The sequence below is a fragment of the Tinamus guttatus genome, unplaced genomic scaffold (assembly GCF_059628265.1).
Source record: "Tinamus guttatus ecotype Peru unplaced genomic scaffold, ASM5962826v1 Tinamus_guttatus_pri_ptg000500l, whole genome shotgun sequence".
Taxonomy (NCBI): domain Eukaryota; kingdom Metazoa; phylum Chordata; class Aves; order Tinamiformes; family Tinamidae; genus Tinamus; species Tinamus guttatus.
Genome location: NW_028289034.1, coordinates 15,420 through 34,848, shown reverse-complemented (window position 1 = coordinate 34,848; position 19,429 = coordinate 15,420). Strand labels below are relative to the sequence as shown.

General features: G+C 71.4%; 3 protein-coding genes across 3 annotated transcripts; all 3 read left to right on the top strand.

Annotated features, from left to right (window-relative positions):
- Positions 1 to 324: 324 nt before the first annotated feature.
- On the top strand, positions 325 to 8,810 carry LOC148592848 (uncharacterized; the record flags this gene model as incomplete). The annotated part of the gene is made up of 9 exons (XM_088533430.1): positions 325 to 363; positions 6,072 to 6,260; positions 6,328 to 6,540; positions 6,623 to 6,775; positions 6,983 to 7,282; positions 7,374 to 7,523; positions 7,909 to 8,054; positions 8,231 to 8,362; positions 8,792 to 8,810. Coding segments are annotated over 9 exons (1,341 nt in total), but the record flags the coding sequence as incomplete, so codon positions are not given.
- LOC148592849 (red-sensitive opsin) lies at positions 795 to 4,543 on the top strand. The gene is made up of 6 exons (XM_088533431.1): positions 795 to 903; positions 971 to 1,267; positions 1,781 to 1,949; positions 2,034 to 2,199; positions 2,820 to 3,059; positions 4,430 to 4,543. The coding sequence occupies exons 1-6, from the start codon at positions 795 to 797 to the stop codon at positions 4,541 to 4,543; spliced, it is 1,095 nt and encodes a 364-aa protein (XP_088389557.1).
- A 4,005-nt stretch (positions 8,811 to 12,815) lies between the features above and the next one.
- On the top strand, positions 12,816 to 18,070 carry LOC148592847 (biglycan-like). Its single transcript, XM_088533429.1, has 7 exons — positions 12,816 to 13,044; positions 13,746 to 13,858; positions 14,363 to 14,576; positions 14,692 to 14,802; positions 15,531 to 15,624; positions 16,963 to 17,101; positions 17,879 to 18,070. The coding sequence occupies exons 1-7, from the start codon at positions 12,816 to 12,818 to the stop codon at positions 18,068 to 18,070; spliced, it is 1,092 nt and encodes a 363-aa protein (XP_088389555.1).
- Positions 18,071 to 19,429: the final 1,359 nt, after the last annotated feature.

Genomic DNA, 19,429 nt, shown 5'->3' with positions numbered 1-19,429 from the left:
CCCACTTGGGGTGTAGCTGTTGGATGGGGTGACACTGTGCGTGTTGGACTGCACACAGCCCCACTCGGGGTGTAGCTCTCGGTCTGCGTGATGGGGGTTTGGCTGTAGGTAGCCCAATTTGGGGTGTAGCTCACGGTCTGGGCAACAGGTGTAGATGTTGGGCTGTAGGCAGCCACACTCGGGGCGCAGTTTCTTCGCGTTGGGCTGTAGGTAACCCCAGTTGGGATGTGGGTCTCGGTCGGGGTGACTCCTGCAGGCACTCGGCTGTAGGCGGCCCCCCTCGGGGTGTCGCCTCGGGTGCAGGTGACGCCTGTCGCGCTGTAGGTCACCCCCGGAGGGGTGCAACCCCCCAGCGCGGCTGACGCCCCGGAGGCGCCAGGACACGGATGGGGGTGGGAATTGGAAACGGGGTCACGGTGTGGGGCGGGGGGGGCAAACGGGCTCGGAGGAAATTGCGGGTGACGGCGGCGGGGCCGGATTAGCGCCCGCGTCAGCCGCAATCAGCGCTCACCCCAGGTGCTCGGCAAAGCGGGCGGGTGACGCCGGGCCGGGGGCCGGAGCCCAATTAAGGGATCAGGGTGTTGGGATGGGGGGCAGCGGGTTAATCCCCCCGAGGGGGTGGGTATAAAAGGGGGGCGCGGGCGGGCGGCGGCGCCACAGCCCCGCGGCAACAGCCCCCCGCGGTCGCGCACAACCGAGGCCGCCTGTGCGGCGCGGAGAGGCCGGCGGTGCTCGCGGCGCCCCCGGGGGCGCCGGTTCCTTGGACACCCCCCGCCGCAACACCCGGAGCAGCCATGACGCAGGCCTGGGAGGCGGCTGTTTTCGCCGCGCGCCGGCGGCACGACGACGAGGACACCACCCGCGACAGCGTCTTCACCTACACCAACAGCAACAACACGCGCGGTGAGTGCGGGCGGCGCGCGCGGCGGCGCCGGGTGACGCGGCCGGCGCTCACGGTGTCGCCCCGCAGGGCCCTTCGAGGGGCCCAACTACCACATCGCGCCGCGGTGGGTCTACAACCTGACGTCGCTCTGGATGATCTTCGTGGTGGTGGCCTCGGTGTTCACCAACGGGCTGGTGCTCGTGGCCACCTGGAAGTTCAAGAAGCTCCGTCACCCGCTCAACTGGATCCTGGTGAACCTGGCGGTGGCCGACCTGGGCGAGACCGTCATCGCCAGCACCATCAGCGTCATCAACCAGATCTTCGGCTACTTCGTGCTGGGCCACCCGCTGTGCGTCATCGAGGGCTACACCGTGTCGGCCTGCGGTGAGCGGCCGGGGCGGCGACGGGGACGTGGGGCAGGGCTGGAGCGGGGCTCGGAGATGTGGGGTGGAGCCGGGACAGGGCTTAGAGCTGTGGGGCAGGGATGGAGGGGGGCTCTGAGATGTGGGGCAGAGCCGTGGGGCAGCTGCAGAGGGCCCAGACCGGTGGGGCAGGGAAGAAGGGCAGGGAAAAAGGGCTGAGAGCTGCAGGGCGGCTCCATGGGGCAGCACCGCAGTGGGGCAGAGACCCGCACGGGGCTGTGCCGTGGGGCACAGCCCTGCAAGCCACGAAGTGGAGACAGCGCGGAGCAGCGCGGAGCAGCATGGGGCTATGGGGCTGTGCTGTGGGGCTGTGCTATGGGGCCGTGCTATGGGGCCGCGCTATGGGGCGGGCGCTATGGGGCCGTGCTATGGGGCCACACTATGGGGCGGGTGCTATGGGGCTGTGCTATGGGGCTGTGCTATGGGGCGGGTGCTATGGGGCTGCGCTGCGGGGCTCACCCCCCGGCGCCCCCAGGCATCACGGCGCTCTGGTCGCTCGCCATCATCTCCTGGGAGCGCTGGTTCGTGGTCTGCAAACCCTTCGGCAACATCAAGTTCGACGGGAAGCTGGCGGTGGCCGGGATCCTCTTCTCCTGGATCTGGGCCTGCGGCTGGACCGCGCCCCCCATCTTCGGCTGGAGCAGGTGGGGCCGGGGGGCGGCCGGGGGGCCCAGCCCCATAGCGGCCCCATAGCGGCCCCACGGCGGCCGCTCACCGCCCCCCGGCAGGTACTGGCCCCACGGGCTGAAGACGTCGTGCGGCCCCGACGTGTTCAGCGGCAGCTCCGACCCCGGCGTGCAGTCCTACATGGTGGTGCTCATGGTGACCTGCTGCTTCTTCCCGCTCACCATCATCGTCCTCTGCTACCTGCAAGTGTGGCTGGCCATCCGGGCGGTGAGTGGGGCGGGGAGCGCCACGGATCCCCCCGAGACCCACAGGGACCCCCGCGCCGCCCCACAGATCCCCCCCGAGACCCGCAGGGAGCCCTGCTCTGCCCCATAGATCCTCCCTGAGACCCACAGGGACCCCCGCACCACCCCACAGATCCCCTCAAACCTCCCCGAGACCCACGGGGAGCCCCGTGCCGCCCCACGGATCCCCTCAAACCTCCCCAAAACCTACTGATCCCTCCCGAGACCCACGGGGAGCCCCGCGCTGCCCCACGGATCCGCCCGAGACCCGCAGGGAGCCCTGCTCTGCCCCATAGATCCTCCCCGAGACACACGGGGAGCCCCGCACCGCCCCACGGATCCACCCGAGACCCACAGGGAACCCCGCGCCGCCCCATAGATCCCACCGAGACCTGCGGGGAGCCCCGCTCCACCCCACAGCCCCCTCAGCTGCCCCCCAGCCCCAGCAGGACCCACATCCCGCCCCACATCCCGCCCCACATCTCGCCCCACGGCTCCCCCCACATCCTGCCCCACATCCCGCCCCACATCCCGCCCCACGGCTCCCCCCACATCCCGCCCCACATCCCGCCCCACGGAGCCCCCTGACCCCCTCTCCCCCAGGTGGCGGCGCAGCAGAAGGAGTCGGAGTCGACGCAGAAGGCGGAGAAGGAGGTTTCGCGCATGGTCGTGGTCATGATCCTGGCCTACTGCTTCTGCTGGGGGCCCTACACCTTCTTCGCCTGCTTCGCGGCCGCCAACCCCGGCTACGCCTTCCACCCGCTGGCGGCCGCGCTGCCCGCCTACTTCGCCAAGAGCGCCACCATCTACAACCCCATCATCTACGTGTTCATGAACAGGCAGGTGCGTGCCGGGACGTGGGGCGGGACGTGGGGCGGGACGTGGGGTAGGACGTGGGGTAGGACGTGGGGTGGGATGTGGGGCGGGACGTGGGGTGGGACGTGGGGCGGGACGTGGAGCGGGATGTGGGGTGGGACGTGGAGCGGGATGTGGGGCGGGATGTGGGGCGGGACGTGGGGCGGGACGTGGGGCAGGATGTGGGGTGGGACGTGGGGTGGGATGTGGGGCGGGACGTGGGGCGGGACGTGGGGTGGGGTGTGGGGCAGGATGTGGGGCGGGACGTGGGGCGGGACGTGGGGCGGGATGTGGGGTGGGATGTGGGGCGGGATGTGGGGGTAGGACGTGGGGCGGGACGTGGAGCGGGATGTGGGGCGGGATGTGGGGGTAGGACGTGGGGCGGGACGTGGGGCGGGACGTGGAGCGGGACGTGGGGTGGGATGTGGGGCGGGACGTGGGGCGGGACGTGGGGTGGGGTGTGGGGCAGGATGTGGGGCGGGACGTGGGGCGGGACGTGGGGCGGGATGTGGGGTGGGATGTGGGGCGGGATGTGGGGGTAGGACGTGGGGCGGGACGTGGAGCGGGATGTGGGGTGGGACGTGGGGCGGGATGTGGGGTGGGACGTGGGGTGGGATGTGGGGCGGGATGTGGGGCGGGATGTGGGGCGGGATGTGGGGCGGGACGTGGGGCGGGACGTGGGGCAGCGCGGCACGGCGTGGGGCGGGACGTGGGGCGGGACGTGGGGCAGCGTGGCACGGCGTGGGGCGCGGGGTTGGGACCTAGGACGTGGGTCTAGGACCTGGTGTGTGGGGCTAGGACGTGGGATGTGGGATTAGGATGCGGGTCTAGGGCAGGAGACGGGAGTTTGGGATCTAGGACGTGGGTCCAGGACCTGGTGTGTGGGTCTAGGATGGGGGACGTGGGGTTGGGACGTGGGTCTAGGGCAGGAGACGGGAGTTTGGGACCTTGGATGTGGGTCTAGGCCCTGGGACAAGGAGCGGAGATGTGGGGCACGGGGCTAAGACGTGAGTCTAGGACATGGGATATGGAGCTGGGACATGGGACGAGGACACGGGATGTGGGTCTAGGAAACGGGATGTGGGTCCAGGACACGGGATGTGGGTCTAGGACATGAGATAAGGATGCAGAATGTGGGTCCAGGATATGGGATGTGGGTCCAGGATATGGGATGTGGGTCAAGGACACAGGATACAGAACCAGGACACGGGAAGCGGGAATTGGGTCGGGAAGCGGGAATCGCGCTGGGAAGCGGAATCGGGATATAGGGCTAGGACGCGGGTGGGGAAGCGGGATCGGGATCGGGAATGGGGATCGGGAATCAGGAAGCAGCTCCGGCAGCTCCGCCCTCTCCGCAGTTCCGGAACTGCATCCTGCAGCTCTTCGGGAAGAAGGTGGACGACGGCTCCGAGGTCTCCACGTCCCGCACGGAGGTCTCGTCCGTCTCCAACTCCTCCGTGTCCCCGGCGTGAGCCCCGCCCCCGGACACGCCCCGCCCACGACCGCCCCCCGTAGCCGCCGCCGGGCCGAAACCGCCCGGAAAAAGGAAAAACACAAAAAAAAAATGTAAAAAAAACCGTCCCGGCCCCCGCGGGCGCCATAGAGAATAAAGGTTTGTAAGTTGGGTAGCGGCGCCGTCCCATGAGCCCTTGGGTCACAGCAATGGCGGCCCCCGGAGCCCCCCATGGGGGCGGCCATGTCTGCGCCCGTCCCATGAGCCCCCGGGGCTCGCGCCAAGGGCAGCCCCGGGACCGAGTCCCCCTCCCAGGGCCCGGGGACGGCGGCTCCGCCCCCGTCTCGCTCCCAGCCAATGAGAACGCGCGTTTCGCGGACGGAGCGCTGCTATTGGCTGCCCGTCCGCACTGCCCGCCCCCCCCCCCCCCCGCGTGCCGGCGGCGCCGTTCGCGCGTCGACGACTCGGGCGCAAAACGGGCGGCGACCAATGAGAAGCGCGCGCGGGAGGAGCGGGGCCGCCCCCTCCAATCACGGCGCGCCGCGTCACCGGGGGGGTGGAGCCGGCGGCTTTCCCCTTCCTTACCGGCGGGGGAGGCGGGAGAGCTGCGGGGGGGAGGGACGGGAGCGCGGGACGGCCAATCGGAGGACGGCGGGGGGCGGCGGCAGCCAATGAGCGCGCGGTTCTCGTTTCCGCTGGCCTCTCCGCGCGGCGGGAGCAGGTAGCGCCCGGGAGCGGCGGGACCGTGACCGGCCGGGCCGCTGGCCCCGCCCTCCCCGCGGCCGCGCCGCGCCCCCATTGGCGGAGCGGGGAGCGGGGGGAGGCGCGCGCCGCGCTCTGATTGGCGGAGAACGGCTCGGGGGGGGGAGCGCTGCTTTCGGCGGGAAGGGGCGGTCACGTGGCGCGCGAGCCGTGCTCTGATTGGTGGAGAGGGGCAGGTGCGCCGAGCGAGCGGGAAGCGGCTTCCACGTGATGCTCTGCGCGTGCACGGCGCTGATTGGCGGGGGGGGGCACGTGCCGCGCTGTGATTGGTGGAAAAGGGCGGGAGCGGCGCGTGCCCAGCCGCCTTGCCCACGTGGGCGTTTGCGCATGCGCAGGGGGGTGGGGCCGTGGCGCACGTGCGCCGCGCCCTGATTGGCCCTCGCGCCTCGCGTGCTGATTGGCCGGAAGCCGCAGGGCGGGCTCTTTTGGGCGGGAAGGCGCGGTCACGTGCTCCAGCGCCGCGCTCTGATTGGCGGAGAGGGGGCGGCCGCCTTCTCCCCTCAGAGGTGTCGCTCCGCTCTCCGCCTCATGAGGGGAGGCGCCATTTTGCGCGCGGCTCCGGGGACCCCATGGCGGCGCTGGGGGAAGAGGAGAGCGCGGAGCTGCGGCCGGAGGAGGAGGAGGAGAGCGCGGAGCTGCGCGCCCAGGCCCGCCGGTTGGAGGAGGAGGAGAGTGCGGAGCTGCGGCCGGAGGAGGAGGATGAGGAGAGTGCGGAGCTGCGTGCCCAGGCCTGGTTGGAGGAGGATGAGGAGGAGAGCGCGGAGCTGCGGCCGCAGGAGGATGAGGAGAGTGCGGAGCTGCGCGCCCAGGCCCGGCGCTTGGCCGCCGAGCTCCGCGAGGCCACGCGCGCCCAGGAGCAGGCGGCGCGCTGCGGGCTGGCCCTGCTGGAGGACAACGGCGAGCTCCGCCGGCGCTGCCGCGAGCTGGAGGCGCAGCTGGAGGCCGTGCGCGCCGAGCTGCTCCGCGCCGCCGAGGTACCGGGGCTGCGGGCAGCGCCCGGGCGGGTTCGCGTGCCCGTTCCCATTCCCCCTCTGCCGCCAGGCCCTGGCCGAGGCGCAGAGCGGCCGTCAGCGCGCGGCGGCCGCCAGCGAGAGCCGCGAGGAGGCCCTGGCGCAGGAGGCGGCTGCCAAAGAGGCCCGGCTGGGCGCCCGCCTGCAGGAGCAGCAGGGCGACCTGCGGCAGCTCCAGGCCCAGCTCCGCGAGGCCCGGGCGGACAACGAGCGCCTGGGGGCGGCCGTGCAGGACCTGCAGCAGGTTGGGGTGGGGACGCGGGGACGGCGTTCGGGGACGGCGTTCGGGCCGCCCTGGGGGTGCTCAGACCCCGTCCCCATCCCAGGAGTGCCGGGCGCTGGCGGGGGAGCGCGCCCGGCTGCAGGAAGCCCTGCGGGAGCAGCGGGACGCGGAGCCGCGGCGCCAGCGGGAGCGCCGCGACCTGGAGGAGGAGGCGGCCGCGCTCCGCAGGCGGGTGGCCCTGCTCGCCGGCGACCAGGTAGCGCCCGGCGCCCGCGGGGGCCGGTGCCAGGGCCGGCGCGGCTGAGCGCCCCGTCCCGCGGCAGGAGGAGCTGGCGGTGCCCGCGGGGGCCGGTGCCGGCGCCTGGCGCGGCTGAGCCCCCCGTCCCGCGGCAGGAGGAGCTGGCGGCGCCCGCGGGGGCCGGTGCCGGCGCCTGGCGCGGCTGAGCCCCCCGTCCCGCGGCAGGAGGAGCTGGCGGCGCTGCGGCGGGACGGCCGGCGGCTGCGGGCGCAGCTGGCCCAGGCGGCCGCGGGGCTCGCGGAGCAGCGGCGGCTGCGGGCACAGGCCGAGCGGCGCCTCGACGAGGCCCTGGCGGCGCTGGCGGCCGCGCGGGCGCCGCGGGGGGACGATGGCGACGGGGACGATGACGGGGATGGGGACCCCCCCGCGCCGCCCCCCGCCGCCCCCGCGCCCGGCCTCGTGGCCGATCTCCTCAGCGAGATGAAGCTCTCCGAGATCCAGCGGCTGCGGGAGCAGCTCGTGCAGGTGGGGCGGGGCCTCCGGAGAGGGGGCGGGGCCTCCGGAGAGGGGCGGGGCTCTGCGGGCCCAGGCGTCCGGTGATGCCCCGCCCCCCCAGGCGGAGCAGGAGGTCGCGGGGGTCCGGGAGGAGCTGGCGGAAGCCCGGAGGGGTCTTGGCGCTGGCCCCGCCCCCTGCGCTGACCCCGCCCACCAGGCGCTGGCCATCGAGGTTGCCGCCCTCCGTGCTGCCCTAAGGGCCAATCGGCAGGTGGGTGCGGGGGTGGGGCCTTGTGGCCACGCCCCCTGCCGGGGACCCCTTTGTGGGTGGGGCCAAGTGTGCAGGGGGCGGGGCTTGTCCTCAGTGTCCGGGCTTGGGGCTGGTGCCTTGTCAATCACCACAGCTGGGTGGGGCTTGCTTTAAGGCCCGCCCTGTGGGTGGGGCTTTGAGGCTTGTGCTCCAGCAATGCTGCTGGTGGGCGGGGCTTGCCCAGAGCCTGGTGCTCTGTCAATCACCTCAGGGGGTGGGGCTTGCCCAGGTTCTGCACAGTGGGTGGAGCCTGTGTGCTGTCAATCTGCAAAGGTGGGTGGGGCTTGGCAGACGGGGCGGGGCTCCCCGCGGGGGCGGGGCTAGGAAGGTGCCACGTGCCCGGCAGGTGACGGGGTCGGCGCTGCGGCGGCTGCGGGGCTGCGCGGCCGGGCCGGGGGAGGCGGCGGCGCCGGCGCCGCTGCGGGAGGAGCTGGCGGCTCTGCAGGACGAGGCGGCCGCGGCCACGGCCCGCTGCGCCGCGCTGGACGCCAGGTGACGCCGCCGTCCCCATCCCGCGTCCCCGCCGTCCCCATCCCGCGTCCCCGCCGTCCCCATCCCGCGTCCCCGCCGTCCCCATCCCGCGTCCCCGACGTCCCCATCCCCGCGTCCGCAGCGTCCCCATTCCCGCGTCCGCAACGTCCCCCCCGTGTCGCTAACGGGCGCCGCAGGTGCCTGGAGGCGGCGGCGCGGGCGGCCCTCGCGGAGCGGCGGCTGGCGCAGGTCTGCGCCGAGAAGCGGGCGCTGGGCGTCCTGCTGCGGCAGGCGCTGCGGCGACAACGCGGCCTCGCGCGGCGCCTCCGGTACGGGGTGACACTGCGGGGTGACACGTGTGGGACGTGTAGGGGACGGGGTGTCACACAGGGAATGGGACACGGGGCCCCAGGGGCTGGCACATGATGGGGACGTGGGACACAGGGGGTGACACCTATGGGACAGGAGGTGCTGTTTAGTGACACGTGTGGAACACATGAGCCCCGGGGCGGGGACATGGAATGGGGGCCCCGTTGCCTGGCGCATGTGGGGACATGGGGTGATAAAGGGGACACTGGGGTGACACATCTGGCATTGGGGGGGTGGGTTACAGGGGCACATGGGGAGCAGGGGCCGCCCTGCCCTGGCGCGCAGGGGTACGTGGGACGTTCCAGGGGGTGTCACATGTGGGGACAGGACGGGGGGGATGTGGGACGCGGTGACGTCCCCCCCTCCCAATGCGGCCCCTTCCCTTGCAGGGGGGACCCGGTGCCCTGAGGCCACCCCGGTGTCACGGGGACCCCAATAAACCCCCTGCTCCACCCCCGCCTCCTCCCTCCCTTCCCCCCGGCGCCGGCGGGGCCCAGGCGTCCGGGCCGCGGGCCCAGGCGTCCTGGCGGGCGGCCCTGCCCGCGGCGCCGGGAGGGGACCCAGGTGTCTGGGGTGCCCCCCCGGCTGCGGCTGGGGCCAAAGTGACGTCATGGGAAGCGGTGGCTCCGGAGCAGCGTTAATGGGAACCAGGTGGAAGCGCCCGGACGCCTGGGCCCCTGCGGGGGAGGGGCTGCCACCCCCCGAGAGCCGGGGGTCCTGGGGGAGGGCGGCCCCCGCACGCTGGGGACAGGGGACACGTTGGGGACACGGCTTGTACATGCCAAGGACATGGGACATGTTGGGGACACGGCTCGTACGTGCCAAGGACATGGGACACGTTGGGGACACGGCTTGTACATGCCAAGGACATGGGACACGGGGACACTGCTCGCACACACCAAGGACATGGGACATGTTGGGGACACGGCTCGTACATGCCAAGGACAGGGGACATGTTGGGGACATGGCTCGTACACGCCAAGGACATGGGACACGTTGGGGACACGGCTCGTACATGCCAAGGACATGGGACACGTTGGGGACACTGCTCGCACGCGCCAGGGACATGGGACATGTTGGGGACACGGCTCGTACATGCCAAGGACATGGGACACGTTGGGGACACCGCTCGCACACGCCAAGGACATGGGACACGTTGGGGACACCGCTCGCACACGCCAAGGACATGGGACGTATTGGGGACATTGCACACACACGCCAGGGACAGGGGACACGTTGGGGACACGGCTCGCACGCGCCAAGGACGTGGGACACGTTGGGGACACCGCTCGCACATGCCAGGGACAGGGGACACGTTGGGGACACGGCTCGTACATGCGAAGGACATGGGACATGTTGGGGACACCGCTCGCACATACCAGGGACAGGGGACATGTTGGGGACAGCGCTCGCACACACCAGGGACATGGGACACGTTGGGGACACGGCTCATACACACCAAGGACATGGGACACGTTGGGGACACCGCTCGCACACGCCAGGGACAGGGGACATGTTGGGGACAGTGCATGCCCGCACCAAGGACATGGGACGTATTGGGGACATGGCACGCACACGCCAAGGACATGGGACGCGTTGGGGACACAACTTGCACACGCCAAGGACATGGGACGCGTTGGGGACACAACTTGCACACGCCAAGGACATGGGATGCATTCGGGACACGGTTTGCTCGTGCCAAGGACACGGTTGGGACATGGGCCATGTTGGGGGCGTCCTGCGCGCACCAAGGACGTATGGGACACGTTGGGGACGTGCAGCCTGCACACGCCAAGGACACGGCACTTGTGGGGCAGCTATGGGGCAGCTGGGGGCTGGAGGGCAGGGAGCGCTGCAGGGGAGGGGTGGGGCGGGAGGGTCTAATGGGGCTATAGGGCAGGGGGTGATCTAGGGCTGCTGGAGGGGTGGTGAGGAGTGTATAGGGGGCTATGGGGCGGGAGGGGCTGCAGGGCCGCTATAGGGCTGCTATGGGGCAGGGGGTGCAACAGTGGGGCTATAGGGGGCCATGGGGTAGCGGGTCCCCTAAGGGGTCTATAGGGCAGCTGTGGGGATGCTGTGCATGGAAAGGAACCGCAGGGATGCTGTGGGGTGGGAGGTGCCATAGGGGACCTATAGGCTTTGCTGTAGGGATAGGAGGTGCTATAGGGCTCCTATAGGGACGGGGGGGGCTATGGGGGCTCTATGGGGATGCTATGGGGCACCCCTCCAAGGGGCCCAGGCGTCCGGGACCCCCCACAGGGGACCCAGGTGTCCTGGGAGGCGCCTGGAGTCCCCGGGGGTAGAATGGGGTAACGGGGGGAGGTGCCCGGACGCCTGGGCCCCCTGGGGTCCCCGGGGCAGGCTGGGGTGACGGGGGGAGGTGCCCGGCCCCCCCATCCCGGGATTTTCCGCCCTCGCTCCCGTTCGGCCTCTTGGCAGGTGCCTGATGGGAACCAGCTGGTGCCGCGGGGGGGGCGGGGGGGCCGGGCATCGAGGGGGGCGGGCGGGGGGGCCCCGGGCGCCACTCGGGTCCCGACGCGGCCACGGGACGGCAGCGGCTCCGGCCTCGCCCGCAAGGTGGGTGCCCCGCGGTGCGCGCGGGGACCGGAGCGTCGGGACCGGAGCGGCCGCGACCGGAGCGGCCGCGACCGGAGCGTCCGTGCGGGACGTGGGACGCGGGGCTCCCGGCACCGGGTCCATCCTGCGCCCGGCACCGGGTCCATCCTGTGCCCGGTCCTTCCTGGTACCGGGTCCTTCCCGGCGCCGAGTCCCTCCTGGTACCGGGTCCTTCTTGGCGCCGGGTCCCTCCCGCGCCGCGTTTGAATGGGGTTTGAACGGCAGCCGGAACGCGTGGGCTCCTTTGCAGGCGGGGGGACACAGCGGGGCTCCCGTGTCCTGTTCCCGGGGGGCAGCTCGGGGCTCCCGTGTCCTGTATCCCATTCCGGGGGGGCGGCTCGAGGCTCCCGGACACCTGGGCCCCTTCCCGGGCGGGGGCAGTTGGGGCTCCCTGCTGGGTCGGGGCTCCTGGGCTCCCCGGTGCTGTTTGGGGCTCCCGGACACCTGGGTCCTGTCGGGGGGGACAGGAGGGGACGTTCGGGGGCTCCCGGGGCCGCCCGGGTGGGGGGAGGGCTGCCCCGGATGCCGGGGCCCCCTCGGCGGCGCCTTGGCAGGGCCAGCGGGACGGAAACACCGCGTCGGATTTTCCCCGTTCCCAGACGCTCCGAGGCGCCTTGGCCGCCAGCCCCCCCCCAGCCCCAAAAGGGGGGCCCAGGCGTCCGGGCGGCCCCGCCCCGCGGCCGGTGCCAGCCCGTGGCCTCCGCCCGGACGCCTGGGCCCCCGGCCCGGCCCTGGCGCCAACCTGTGAACGTGGCCCCCTGCCCAACCCCCCCGGGCGTCCGGCCACGGCCCCCGCCCCCGCCGCGGGCACCGCACCCTGGGCGAGGGCCCAGGCGTCCGGGCGCCCCGTGAGTGTGTCCCGCCATGGGCAGGGAACGGCCACGGCCGTGTCCTCGTGCGGGGCGTGTGCGAGACACGGGACGTGTGCGAGACGCGGGATGTGTGCGGGACACGGGACGTGCGTGAGACACGGGATGTGTGCAACGTGTGTGTGAGACACGGGACGTGTGCGAGACACGGGACGTGTGCGAGACGTGGGACGTGTGCGAGACGTGGGACGTGTGTGAGACGTGGGACGTGTGTGAGACACGGGACGTGTGCGACGTGTGTGTGAGACACGGGACGTGTGCGAGACGTGGGATGTGTGCGAGACACGAGATGTGTGCGACGTGTGTGCAAGACATGGGACGTGTGCGAGACACGGGACGTGTGCGAGACGCGGGATGTGTGCGACGTGTGTGCGGGACACGGGACGTGTGCGAGACATGGGACGTGTGCGAGATGTGGGACGTGTGGGAGACGCGGGATGTGTGCGACGTGTGTGCGGGACACGGGACGTGTGCGAGACATGGGACGTGTGCGAGATGTGGGACGTGTGGGAGACGTGTCCCCACGAGAGCCCTGGCCCCGTGTGATGTCCCTGTGTGCCCGTGTCCCCACACGGGACGTGTGCGGGATGTGTCCCCTGGGGAGACGTGGCCCCGTGTGGGACGTGGCCCCGCGTGAGCCTGGTCCCTGTGTCGTCCCCGTCCCCACACGATCCCTGTTGCCCACATCACCATCCCACACGATCCCCGTCCCCCGTGTCCCCGTGTCCCTGGTGTCCCCCATGTCCCCATCCCCGGTGTCCCCCATGTCCCCATCCCTGGTGTCCCCCATGTCCCCGTCCCCCACGTCCCCGTCCCCCGTGTCCCCGTGTCCCTGGTGTCCCCCATGTCCCCATCCCCGGTGTCCCCCATGTCCCCGTCCCCCGCGTCCCCGTCCCCGCAGCGCCCGCAGCCCCGTGCCGCCCTCAGGATGGCTCTGCGGCTGCTGCTGCTGTTGGTGGCGCTGGCGGCGGCGGCGGCGGCGCGGCCCTTCGAGCAGCGCCACTTCTGGCACTTCGCGCTGGACGACGGCAGCGGCGGCCCCGACGCGTCGGCCTCGGGGGACGGCGCCGCCGCGGAGCCCCCCCCGCCCCCCGGCGGCGCCCGCTGCCCCCCGGGCTGCCACTGCCACCTGCGCGTGGTGCAGTGCTCCGATCTGGGTGAGCGCGGGGGCCTGGGGCGCCCGTGGGGACCTGGGGAGCCCTTGGGAGCTCTTGGGAACCTTGGGAGCTCTTGGGAGCCCTTGGGAACCTTTGGGAGCCCTGGGGAGCTCTTGGGAGCCCTTGGGAACCTTTGGGAACCTTGGGAGCCCTTAGGAACCTTGGGAACCTTGGGAGCTTTTGGGGGCCCTGGGGAGCCTTTGGGAACCCTGGGGAGCCCTTGGGAGCTCTTGGGAGCCCTGGGGAGCCCTTAGGAACCTTGGGAGCCCTTGGGAGCCCTGGGGAGCCTTTGGGAACCCGTGGGAGCCCTTGGGAACCTTGGGAACCTTTGGGAGCCCTTGGGAACCCTTGGGAGCCCTGGGGAGCCCTTGGGAACGTGTGGGAGCCCTTGGGAACTTTGGGAACCTTTGGGAGCCCTTGGGAACCCTTGGGAACCTTCGGGAACCCTTGGGAGCCCTGGGGAGCCCTTGGGAACTTTGGGAACCTTTGGGAGCACTTGGGAACCCTTGGGAGCCCTGGGGAGCCCTTGGGGACCTTGGGAACCTTTGGGAGCCCTGGGGAGCCTTTGGGAACCCATGGGAGCCCTTGGGAACCCTTGGGAGCCCTGGGGAGCCCTGGGGAACCCTCGGGGCCGGCAGGGAAGGTCCCGGGTGCCGGGCGGCTCCCGGACGCCTGGGCCCGCTCCGTGTCCCCCCCCCCAGGGCTGACGGAGGTGCCCAGGGACATCCCCCCGGACACGACGCTGCTGGACCTGCAGAACAACCGCATCACGGAGCTGCGCGCGGGCGACTTCCGCGGCCTGCGCCACCTGCACGTGCGTGTGCCCGTGTCCCCGTGTCCCCATGGCCCCTCCCGCAGGCCCCTGCGGCCGCCGGTGTCCCCTCGCCCTCCTGGTGTCCCCTGTGCCTCCTGGTGTCCCCTGTTCCCTCTTGGTGTCCCCTGGCCCTCCCAGTGCCCCTGTTCCCTCCTGGTGTCCCCTGTTCCCTCCCGGTGTCCCCCGTGTCCCCTCAATCCCATGTCCCCGTGATGCCCATCTGCTCCTCACCTGTGCCCTGTGACCCCAGTGTCCCTTGGCCCTCGTATCCCCCGTGCCTGTCTCCCTGTCACCTGCACCCCACGTTTCCCTTGTCACCTATGTCCCTGCATCCCTGTCCCCTGCACCCCGTCCTTGTCACTTGTGTCCAGTGTCTCTTCGCCCTCATATCCCGTGTCCCCGTGGTTCCCATTTCCTCGTCCCCCGCGTCCCCCAGGCCCCCTTTCCTTGTCCCCTGCGTCCCGCCCTCGTCCTCGCTGACGCGTCCCCATGTCCCCGCGCCAGGCGCTGGTCCTGGCCAACAACGGGCTGCGGCGGGTGGCGGCGGCGGCGCTGGCGCCGCTGGGGCGGCTGCAGCGGCTGCACCTGTCCCGGAACCGGCTGGAGACGGTGCCGGCGCCGCTGCCGCCGGCGCTGCTGGAGCTGCGGCTGCACGAGAACCGCATCGGCGCCGTGCCGCGCGGGGCCTTCCGGGGGCTGCGGCGCCTGCACTGCCTGGGTGAGGACGGGGGGACGGGGGGACGCGGGGGGACACGGGGGGACACCTGGGGGGACACGGGGATGCGGGGGGACACGTAGGGACACGCAGGGACACGCGGTGGCGTCGCCCGCAGAGCTGGGCGGGAACCCCCTGCGGAACAGCGGCATCGCGGCCGGCGCCTTCCGGGGGCTGCGGCTCAGCTACCTGCGCATCTCCGAGGCACGGCTGAGCAGCGTCCCCAAAGGTAGGGACAGTGCCACCCGCTGCCACCTCCTTGTCACCTCTGTCACCCCCTAATGCATCCCCGAGGCACGGCTGAGCAGCGTCCCCAAAGGTAGGGACAGTGCCACCCGCTGCCACCTCCCTGCCACCTCTGTCACCCCCTAATGCATCCCCGAGGCACGGCTGAGCAGCGTCCCCAAAGGTAGGGACAGTGCCACCCGCTGCCACCTCCCTGTCACGTCTGTCACCCCTTAATGCATCCCCGAGGCACGGCTGAGCAGCGTCCCCAAAGGTAGGGACACTGCCACCCACTGCCACCTCCCCGGCACCGGCCACCTCATCTCTGCAACCTCTGGTTCCCTTCTGTCACCTGTGTCACTTCACTGCCATCTGTGTCACCCCCTAATGCATCCCCAAGGTACAGCTGACTGGTGTCCCCAAAGGTAGGGGTGGTGGCACCTCCTGTCACCTCCATGCCAGCTGCCTGTCATCTCTGTCTCCTTCAAACGCACCTTCGAGGCAGCTCGTTAGTGTCCCCAAAGGTAGGGACAGTGCCACCTTGTGTCACCTGCCTGTCTTCTGATGCATCCTGGAGGGCCATCTCGGTGTCCCCAAACGTAGGGACCTCCTCATCTCCTGCCACCCGCCTCCCCTTTCCCTGTCACCTCTTTGCTCTCTCTGTTTCCTTCCGACCCGTCTCCGAGGGCCACCTCAGCTCCCCCGTGTCCCCCGTGTCCCCCGTGTCCCCAGAGCTGCCGGAGACGCTGCGGGAGCTGCACCTGGACCACAACCACATCCAGAGCATCGAGCGGGACGACCTCGCGCGCTACCGGCAGCTGGCCCGGTGCGGGGACGGGGACACCGTGGGGACAGCGGGGACAGCGCGGGGAGCACGGGGACACTGGGGAGAGGACGGGGACACCGTGGGGACAGCGGGGACAGGGCGGGAGCACGGGGACACTGGGGAGAGGACGGGGACACCGTGGGGACAGCGGGGACAGGGCGGGAGCACGGGGACACTGGGGAGAGGACGGGGACACCGTGGGGACAGTGGGGACAGGGCGGGAGCACGGGGACGTTGGGGAGAGGACGGGGGACACCGTGGGGACAGCGGGGACAGGGCGGGGAGCACCAGGGACATTGGGGAGAGGACGGGGGACACTGTGGGGGACACGGGGGACAGGGTGGGGGACACCGGGGACATTGGGGAGAGGATGGGGACACCGTGGGGACAGCGGGGACAGCGCGGGGAGCACGGGGACATTGGGGAGAGGACGGGGACACCGTGGGGGACAGCGGGGACAGGGCGGGGAGCACCAGGGACATTGGGGAGAGGACGGGGGACACTGTGGGGGACACGGGGGACAGGGTGGGAGCACGGGGACATTGGGGAGAGGACTGGGACACCGTGGGGGACACGGGGGACAGGGTGGGGGACACCGGGGACATTGGGGAGAGGACTGGGGACATGATGGGGACACTGGGGACGTGGTGGAGGGCACCGAGGACATTGAGGAGAGGACTGGGGACACCGTGGGGGACACTGGGGACACGATGGGGGCACTGGGGACAGGGTGGGGGACACCAGGGACATTGGGAAGAGGACTGGGGACACCGTGGGGGACACTGGGGACACGATGGGGACACTGGGGACATGGTGGGGGACACCAGGGACATTGGGGAGAGGACTGGGGACAGGATGGGGGACACTGGGGACAGGGCAGGAAGCACCAAGGACATTCAGGAGAGGACTGGGGACACTGGTGGCACTGGGGACAGGGCGGGGAGCAAAGGGGACATTGGGGAGAGGACGGGGGACACGATGGGAACACTGGGGACAGGGTGGGGGACACCAGGGGCATTGAGGAGAGGACTGGGGACACGATGGGGGCACTGGGGACATGGTGGAGGGCACCAAGGACATTCAGGAGAGGACTGGGGACATGATGGGGACACTGGGGACACGATGAGGGACACTGGGGACGTGGTGGAGGGCACTAGGGACCCTTGGGACATGATGAGGGGCACTGGGGGCAGGATGGGGGACACTGGGGACACCGGGGACATAGTGGGGGACATGGGGCTGCACTGGGGGTGGGGTAGGGACTACTGGGGGGCAGCGGCAGCCCCGGCTGCACCGGTCCCCTCCTGAGCTCGGGCCATGTCCCCCGCGTGTCCCCAGGCTGGGGCTGGGACACAACGAGATCGCGACGGTGGCACCGGGAGCGCTGGCCCCGCTGGGCGCCCTGCGGGAGCTGCGGCTGGAGCACAACCGGCTGCGGAGCGTCCCGCCGGGGCTGCCCGCGCTGCGGCTGCTCAGCGTGCGTGGGGACATGGGGGGACGGGGGGACATGGGGACACGGGGGGACATGGGGACACGGGGACATGGGGGGACACGGGGGGACATGGGGACACGGAGCTGCGGCTGGAGCACAACCGGCTACAGAGCGTCCCGCCGGGGCTGCCCGCGCTGCGGCTGCTCAGCGTGCGTGGGGACACGGGGGGGGGACGGGGGGGGACGGGGACACGGGGGGACACGGGGACATGGGGACACGGGGACACGGAGCTGCGGCTGGAGCACAACCGGCTCCGGAGCGTCCCGCCGGGGCTGCCCGCGCTGCGGCTGCTCAGCGTGCGTGGGGACATGGGGGACATGGGGGGACACGGGGGGACATGGGGACACGGGGGGATGGGAGGGACATGGGGACACGGGGGGACATGGGGACACGGGGGGACACGGGGGGGGACGGGGACACTGGGGACACGGGGGGACACGGGGGGACACGGGGACACGGGGACATGGGGACACGGAGCTGCGGCTGGAGCACAACCAATGCCTGGGGGGATGTGGGGACGGGGGACACGGGGACAGGGAGGGACCAGGAGGTGCTGGGGGCACTGGGACCCCGGGGGGCACCGGGAAGCCCTTGGGGGGTCCCACTGGCTGCTCCTCCGTCACTGACCTCCTCCGTGTCCCCCCTGTCACCCCCTGTGTCGCTCCTGTCCCGTGTCCCCTCCCCGTGTCCCCTCGTGCTGTCCCCGTGTCCCTCCCCGTGTCCCCTCCCCGTGTCCCCCGCGCTGTCCCCGTCCCCCCCCAGGTGGTGTACCTGCACAGCAACGCCATCGCGCGCGTGGGCGCCCAGGACTTCTGCGCGCCGCCGGGCGCCAAGCGCGTCCCCTACCAGGGCCTGAGCCTGTTTGGGAACGCGGTGGCCCCGGGGGCCGTGGCGCCCGCCGCCTTCCGCTGCCTGGCCGACCCGCGCGCCCTGCACTTCGGCAACTACAAGTGACGGCGCGGGGGACGGGGGGCGCCGCGGGCGTCACCCACCACCGCGAGGAACGGGGGGACGTGGGGACGTCACGGGTGTCCCCGCCACCACGAGGAACGGGGGGACGGGGGGGACATGGGGACGTCACGGGCGTCCCCGCCACCACCGCGAGGAACGGGGGGACAGGGGGGACATGGGGGACATGGGGACGTCGCGGGCGTCCCCGCCACCACGAGGAACGGGGGGACGTGGGGGACATGGGGGGACGGGGGGCACCGCGGGCGTCCCCGCCGCCACCGCGAGGAACGGGGGGACATGGGGGGACATGGGGACGTCATGGGCGTCCCCGCCACCACCGCGAGGAACGGGGGGACGGGGGGGGACATGGGGGGACGTGGGGACGTCACGGGTGCCCCCCGCCACCGCAAGGAACGGGGGGACATGGGGGGACATGGGGACGTGGGGGGACGTGCGGACGTCACGGGCAGGCGGGGGGGTCAGGGGGAGCAGGGCGTGTGGAAACATGGGGGACGCTGGGGACATGGGGGACACCGGGGTGTCACAGATAGGGGACACAGGGACATCACAGACGCTCAGGGGTTACTCAGGGCGGACATGGGGACTTGGGAGACATGGAGGGACAATGTGGGACATCACGGACACCCTGGGGTGACCGAGGGTGTGGGGGGACATGGGGACATCGGGAAATGCAGGGACATTGAGGACATGGGGGACACGGGGATATGACAGACCCCTGGAGCGCTCATGGACATGGGGACATGTCCAGTCGGGACATGGGGACACAGGGGACACGAGGACACGAGGACACGGACACCTACAGGTGTTTATGGGACATGGGATGGGCACCCATGGGTGCACGGGACGTGGGGAGAGGGTGACAGGGGCACCCGCGGGTGCAGGGGACACGGGAGGACACGGGCGCCCCGTCCCCGCTGGGCGGGGGGGTATGTCCAATTGTCCCCCCCTTCTACCATTTTGCTCCTTTTTGGCCCCAAAGGGGAGGATTCTCCCCCCCCGGCCGCTGCTTTGGGGCCGTTTGGGGCTTTTTAACCGTTCCGGGATTTTCCGCGTTGTAAAAATCTTTGTGCAATGGCGGCAGGTTCAATAAAGGGACCGGCTGGAGACGCGGGACACGCGGCGACACGCGGCGGACACGTGATGGCCACACGGGGGGGACGGGGGCACGGGCATGTGGCGGGACACTCCAGGGCCATGGGGACACATGGAAGGGACATGAGGGACACTCATGGGACATGAAGGGACATGCCGTGGGCAAGGGGACAAGCAGGGAGCACAGATGGGGACAGGGGACACTCCAGGGCATTGGGGACACACAAAGGACGTGGGGTGACACAAGGG